At 43.3% G+C, this 7,877-nt stretch overlaps 1 protein-coding gene across 1 annotated transcript; it reads left to right on the forward strand.

Annotated features, from left to right (window-relative positions):
* Positions 1 to 6,365: 6,365 nt before the first annotated feature.
* F5J12DRAFT_786843 (uncharacterized protein) lies at positions 6,366 to 7,877 on the forward strand (the record flags this gene model as incomplete). Its single annotated transcript, XM_051743533.1, has 7 exons — positions 6,366 to 6,551; positions 6,600 to 6,642; positions 6,695 to 6,715; positions 6,795 to 6,896; positions 6,952 to 7,385; positions 7,444 to 7,462; positions 7,489 to 7,877. The coding sequence occupies 7 exons, from the start codon at positions 6,366 to 6,368 to the stop codon at positions 7,875 to 7,877; spliced, it is 1,194 nt and encodes a 397-aa protein (XP_051594833.1).

Raw genomic sequence — 7,877 nt, forward strand, 5'->3', positions numbered from 1 at the left:
GTGCATAGTTTGTGTGTGGCAGTATGCAAAATGTGTGGTGTAGATGAAGTGGAAAAGCAACTCATGGTGACCTTCCAAGTGCCAAAAGGTATCATTCTGTACCTAAGTACAGGGCTTTATAGCCTGGGCAAACCTGGAACCTAAGTAAGACAGAGTACAAGCAAGGAAAAAGACATGTAACAGCACATACACACAAGACAGGCTGGAACAGAGGCTGAGGGTATACTACTAGTGCAAAAGGAACAGAGACTGTGGTAAAAGAAAGAGTCTGAGGAGAAAGAAGCAACCAGAGCACAGCAGCCATGGGTATAGCATTGTGCAAGAGGGAGTGAGGGTGTGGGAAGGTAGAAAGGTAGGTGGGAAGGCAGTGTGTGAACAGTGGTGGATGTGAGTGGTGAGGGGATGTAATGGTAGTCATGGAACAGTCAATGATAGGGGCTTATGCATCCAGGGAATGCAGACTCCCTACACTGAATCAGTGAGTACATGCATCTTGAAGCCAAACTTCCCAGCAGTGCTCAAGGGGTGATACTGAGCCTGTGTTCACAAAGAGCTGCAATTCAGTTGGGCCAAATGTTGGTGAGGTTGTCAGTAGGTGTTTTTTAATATAACTCAGATGCTGAGCAATAAATGAGGATTGCAGATGGTTTTCCAGGAGCTACTGGTAGACTACTGGTAGCCTATAGGTGCAATGGCATCAGCTGTGAACACAGATATATCAAAATATGGTACATGCCCACACAGTGGATACTTAGAGGTAGGCTCATACTTAATTCTCAGTCCAGTCATTTGCACATACAGATTCTGATAATCACTGAAAATGCTGCTAGGTATGACAATAGTGATCTCATGCACTCAAGTCTGAGGGCTGCACACCATGAAGCTTTGCAATTATTCACAAATTTCGAGCTGGCATGGTGATCAGCGAGATCTAGCACTCTGGCCATTCTCTGATGTTGCTTGACTTGCTGCCAATATTGTCCTCACACAACCTGGTCTCTCCACTATTGTCCATACCATCTGAGGTTCCCTTATCATCTTCCAACATGTGTGTGGCATGTGTGCCATGACTATTTGTATTGTCATCCACTTCACTATTCTTGCAATTGCATTCCACTATGGCTGGTGCTGATCATTACCCTGCTCAACAATGGTACCATCATGACCATCTCTGTCAACTGTGTCTCACCTTTCCCTTGATGATGCCAGATTTCAGACACTTGACAGAGGTCTTCTCATATGCAATTGCAGACGGTCTTTACTGGACTGCCTCTACATGTGTGTTTTCTCTTGATCCTGTGACATTGTGTGTTCACTGTGTCCAGTATTGCCCCCATTGCCATTAGCTTGGAGGTGACATTCTTCAATGATGAATTCGGCTTTACATTACCCTTGAGTAGCAATGACCCTCAACTGCCTATGATCATATGCCTCCAGATCTCCCAAGCACTGATTGTGCTGCATTCTCAGTTATATCAAATTTGAACCCAGATTCACCACCATCCCCTATCCTGGCATTTGTGTGCTGTTCCACTCCCATTACTTGTGGGCTGGTGTAGTGTATTTATTACTTGCATTCATTCATCCTGCAGGTTGTTTTAAGTGCTGTTATGCTTTTTCACTGGAAAGACATTGTTCAAATTGATGCACTGCAATTCCCTGGCTGTCATGCCCATGCAGTTTGATACCAGTTTGATGAAGGTGAATGAGGACTATACCATACCCTTGAGGGGCACCTCAGGTCCAAGGTCAAGGAATGGGTAAAGCAGGACATAGTGAAGACTCATTTTGCTTGTGTTTTGGAGATGCTTCTTTGCCTCTGTCAAGGTGAGTGACTTGGTTCTCTGCTATGCCATTAAGGATTAATGTTGCCTGCTCCATAGCTTGTGATCACCTGATGCTTGTGTGTTGTAGTGGTGTTGTCAATGAAAATGTCTCTGCATCATTGTCTTCTGATTCATTTGGTGGATGAAGTCAGTGCATCAGAGAATTGATCTCTTGACCAGATTTCATCTGGAAGCTGATGATGACAACAACCAGATGTAAGGATGTACCTTCTGCTGTACAGCTAGTGACGGGCTTGGCCAAACCCCACAGTGAAATTTTCTAGTCATAAATCTGTGTCTGGGACATGCAATGTTCCAGTCCTGTCAGCAAAGATGAGACAGCTGGTTGACCTTCTCAAGATTGATGCTGATTCAGCAGGCTGAGTAAAAATGATCATATTCTTGTACTTCACATCCTTGCTGGATTTGGTACAAAAGTTCCTCAGTGCCAAAAGGCTTCATACTTACTCACTGTGAGTGTGAGACCTTCTGACTATCTTCAAACTTGCTGACATATTATTTAGATGATGGATCTATGAGTCCATCCAAACTCCAAACATGAGTGGAACTTGGAGTACATTAGGAATGACATGGATGTGAAATGTATCCTTGTATCTATCAAGGCAGGCAGTGTAGGGAAGATGAAGTCTTCACCTATGGTAATTCAGTTTCTGGGGTCTGGAGGGAAGGGAAAGGAAATCAGTGTTCTAGGAGGGCTAAAAAAGAGGGGGCATGTTCTTTTTTTGGTGTTTTGTGCTATATGTCCTTGAGAACTTGGGAAGTGCTGCCTGCATCAGTGCTAACCTTGCTTGCTATTGGCATGATTGCATCTTACTTGGCTGGGAGATTATGGGCTTTCACAGGTTCTAGTACTCTAGCCTTTTCTGTCAAGTTCACACATGTACAAGGGAGGAGAAGTATAGAATATAGACTCACACAAGGTGAGGATTTGAAGGTCAAGCAGGAACAGGAGTGCACCAAGAGCTAAGTATTAGGGTTGTTTTGTCTTCCCTTATTTCACCCAAATTCTTCAGGACAAAGCCCCTTTGGGGTTGAGACTGCACTCACCCTATCTAACTAATTTTTCTATGTTACTAAAAATCAATTCTCTTCATCTGGAGCCCACCACAAGGGGCTTTCATTTTCCTGAAGAAGTCCTTACTAACCATTTCTAGCAATCTCATCAGGAAGAAGCTTGAGAGTGCATGACACATTGAAGAACAATTTTCCATTAAGTGCTGAAATGAATTACTATGTGAGAAACTCAGATGCACAATATAGGGCTATGGCTATGGATGGATATGGCTGAGAATACTATGTGGATGAACAGGTGAAATATGTTCAAGATGGAGCATGACAAATAGTACCTTTGATGAATTGAGTGGATGAGGCACCAGGATAAGACCCATATGCAGGATTTGTGCTGAAACTACTTCCAGTGATCCCCTGAAGACATACAGTTGATGCACCAAAGCTTTTGGGTCAAGATTTATGTTGTGAAGGTTCTGAGCTGTTTAGGTTCATTTGTGGGCATGACTGCCTTGTGCACAGATCCAAGTTTGTCTCTCTTTGACATTGTTTCATAGGTGACAAGCTGACCACTCCCTTCCAGTGTGCTTGACTTGTTTTTCCAATCTTTCAGCATCTCTGCCCTAGCTGCATCATCAGGCCTCTTGCTGCTCTGCTCTGCTGTGCACTTAATCCCTCAGTAGTGTGTCAGCATACTGAGGTCTATCTACAGATTCCACAATTATATCCTGAAATAAAAGATGAAACACATAAAACAGTACAATGTATCACTGATAAAATGACTCATCCAGTTCTTCCATTGAGGACCATGGTGGGTCTGTCATGCACAAAATATCCTGTTTGACAGTTGTGGACAGACAAACATGACAATTTTACTCATTGAATTATTCCAATATGGCACAACATTCCAGGGGTGTTACAAATGTATACTAGGCATATTTAGGACATAACAATGCAATCTGCATGAGCCAATTTTTGTTATACTAAGTTTTTGAAATTTTGACCCAAAAATGTGGCCAGCCCACAAAAGAACTTGTAAAAATCCTGGAAAAAGCGGAATAAGTAGCATTGGCCTAGTACAGTATGATTGCAATGTCAGGGTGCAGCTGTCACACTAGTGAGGAGCAGAAAAAATTGAGCAAGTCTGAGGTTTGTGGTCATGTGAGTTGCTGATCTGAGACACAGGAATGCCCTTGAAAACCTACTGTAACATGCAACATGGCTGGTCTGCATAACCAGAGCTCAGCTGTTGTTGAAACAGGCAATGTATCTTTTGGAGGATGACGAGCTGCAGGATTGTCAAGTCTATAGAGAGGAATATACTCAGACTTCAAGTTGGTTGAAGCTAAACAATTAACTACCTATAGAGAGGAATATACTGTAGGTAGGTAAGTAAGTGTTCCAATATAATGAATGGAAGGAGTCCCACCTCAGACTTCAAGTTGGTTGACGCTGAGGTGCAGTAAGGAAAAAAAATAAACTGCTAAGTGTCCGCTTTTGGATTACATAATGCTGTGCTTGGTGAACCACAACTAAGGTAAAAGTGATAAACTCCAACAGTATCATTCCCTGATACACCCAAATCTGACAAGGATCAGCACACAAGCAAATGCATGAGGACATGATCTCAAGCTCCCAGCCCTGAGGCAGAAGATGAAGAACTGAAGTGGAAATACACCAATGTACTTGACAGTTTGAAGTTTACAGCCAGTGAGAGTGAGTCAGAGGATGAGCTTGAACATGATGATGCCACATTCCAAGTCATGGGTTTTGGTGAGGCTGATCTCTGTGCTCAGTTGGTCAACCTTGCCATTAGTGCTGGTGATGACCCTCTTGGTGAGACTTGGTTACCTCTGAGAGAAGCAAAGTGTGCTGCCCAATGAAAACAGTCACTCAGATGCCCCAAGGAATACAAGAAGGGTCCTGATGTCCATCAGCTCTCACAGAAAGCCATGATGTTCATTGAAGTGGTTCTTAATCCTACCTTATATAGGGTCAATAACATGTTACCACACCCTAAGTACCACACTCAATCTAACCAAAATTTTGGCCACCCTAAAAAGCCATGGGGAAAACTTTGGACCACTGTTTTTTGATGTATTTTCACCTGTAGCATCTGAATCAAGTGTTAGTTTGCCCTTGCCCCCAAAAAGTCATGGGAATCCAGAGTCAAAATCATTGTGTTTGTCTGTCCACAACTATACCACAGAACATGATAAATAAATAGTGTAATAAAATATCAATATCCTGTTCCACCATGGAGCATTATAAACTGTGAAGTAAGCATGTTATATGTAGAGGTGTTGTGAAGGTTCTGAGCTGTACAGTTATTGTCAGACTGCTGCCTACTGCAAATACAGTGCTGAACTCCCCATTTCTTGCATGAACTGCCTTGTGCTCTTTCACTTTCAAAAGTGGACTGGGGACATTCATGAGTGGTGGGGGTGCTATCAGAGGCTACTCTTTCTCTTGTCAGTCAGGGCAACCATGGAACCATGGATTTTGGACTATCCTGCTCTACCACAGAACATTATAATGTGTGTCATCAATGTGTTGTTGCAAGAAAAAACAACAAAGGACACAGAATACTCAAGTATAAAAAGTCAGGTGGTACATATCATGACTGACTGAGGTTTATTCCATGAGATAAGATCATGTGACAGCATGTGATGGGGTGGTTGAGCAAGGACAAGCAGTGATAGCATTGATGGTTACAGATGCCACTGATCATGTTCTGTGGTACAACAGGACACTTTAATACACTCTTTATTTATCATGTTCTCTGGGAGACAAATCAGTGTGATTTGATTGAAAATATTTAGCATGTTAATATGGAATCTCAGTAGCATGTTTTTGCACATAACAAATATTGTTTTAAATGTCATGTTTATGAAGTAAACATTGAGCCAATAATCTGATGTTTTGTGGGTCAACATTGAAAGACTTGGTTAAAGGTTATTAGTATTATCACATATAAAACATTTATCATTTACTTGTGATGTTCTATGTAACATCACACATTCTCTAATGACTAGTGTGTTTAAATTATTTCATGTTACAACATTTGATTAATCAATTACATAACATGCAGAAAACAGTACTAATGTTTTTTTTGATGATTGTTTGTAGTTCTTGGTGGTGGGTCATAGTAACTGTTTTTCACCAGCAAAACATTGGAAATCTACTGTGCCATGTTTTCTGTCAGAAAAGCCATTCAATACATAAGATTATTTCCACTAGTTCAAGCAGAGAGCATGTGATAAAATAGAGTATCATTTAAAAGAATTTTTTTTGCATGTTTGTGCAAAGAAAATTGTAAAATGCTTGCTGTGTGAGTGCTCTGACCTCTCTGGTGACAAAGCAGGTTTGCTTGCTGTGGAGTTTAATGCCAGGTTAGTGGCCTGCCATGCTCAGTCCATCTCATCCCTGACAAATGACACTAGTGCTTGGATGTTCTCACTCCTTAATGTATTCTCATGGCATCAAGCTGGTACAGGTCAGTCACACGAAATGCCAACCATCTTCTGTTGCCTCTCCACCATCTCTTGGATGCTCCTCCACCCCTACTTTGTTTTTGATGGACCAGACTGCCCTCAAATCAAGAGGGGAAAAGATGTCCTGGGCTGGTCCCCTCCATTCCTCCTTGTGCAGCACTTTCAAGAACTTCTGATGGCATTTGGCTTCGACTGGCATGTGGTAGGTTGCTCACTGTGGATCTTGCTCAATGCTAATGCAGCTCATCAGGCTCCAGGAGAGGTGGAGGCAGAGCTCAGCTGCCTTCAGTCATGTGGGTTTATTGATGCCATGGTGACCCCTTATGTTGACACACTACTGTTCAGTGCAACCCGTGTTCTCCACAGGTGAGTCTGTTCACACATAGAAACATGGCCAGTGTGACTGTCTGACTTGTCATAAACAATGGCATCTGTGGGGATGAAGACATGGAAGTCTACTTGGCAGAAGCCATAGACAATAGTGCCACCCTGGAATGGGGTGATCTCCTTCTGATCACACTGATGAACAGTGCAGACTGTGATGCAAGTACTGTATCTGGTACCCCAAAAGCATTACTCAGTTCTGTGCGATTTACAGACAGGTTGCCACTGGTGCAACACAGATGTTGCCCATCAGTTGGTAGCTTATGGCTTTGGAAGGACCCTCCTTGAAGCTGCCATCTCACTCCAGTTTGTTGAGTTCATGGAATTTGTTGCTAAGTGGTGCAACAATGTCTGTGAGGTACTAAGAACAGATCCTCAGCACTTCCTGGGATGTAGGTACCATGAGCTTGCTTGTGTCATCAAGGAGGAACACTTCAAGTTCCCTGACCCTGCCATCCTGGCAATGTATCTGTCACCCCTCACCTCATGGTCAGATGGTGGACATTCCCCCATTACCTGTGTGATGTCTTGTCAGCCTAATCTCACTGCCCTGGTGGCATTCTGCTCACAGCACCTTGGCTGGCCACCAGATACTGTCCAGTCTGTGTTGATGGATGCTTGTGCTGGTGCAGCCATGGGTGCCCTTCTACAGGTGAGTTTTGCAATTATGCCAAATATGCCCATCCCATCTCATCATCCACCATATGCAGCTGCCAGGCAACATTGATGGTGAGGGCTTGTGACATGGCATTCAGGTCAACAGCTATTTCAACAAGTCACTGCCTACATACAGGCTCTCTGTGCCAAGCTGATTCCTTCCATTGCCAGTGGAGGTGGATCTGTCAGCTGTTGTGCTATGTCACCACTGGGCAAGGTCAGTAATGGTAACCCATTCTATGAAGTGGAGGTCCCCACAGTCATGTTGGAACACTCAAGGCCCAACTTGGTGCAAGGCACTGTCACTCTATCATCCCAGCCATCTTGCATGGAATTGGTGGATGAGGATGCTGGTCTTCAACCACCTGAGCCAATGGTTAACCTTGTTCCACTCATTCCCAAAGCTAGAGTGATTGACTTGACAGGTGGCAAGGACACAGCATGTCTTGAAACTGGAGATGTTGTTCTCATGAGGAGTGAGGACTAG

Source organism: Pisolithus orientalis (genome assembly GCF_024613125.1).
Source record: "Pisolithus orientalis strain OTSU chromosome Unknown F5J12scaffold_70, whole genome shotgun sequence".
Classification (NCBI taxonomy): Eukaryota; Fungi; Basidiomycota; class Agaricomycetes; order Boletales; family Pisolithaceae; genus Pisolithus; species Pisolithus orientalis.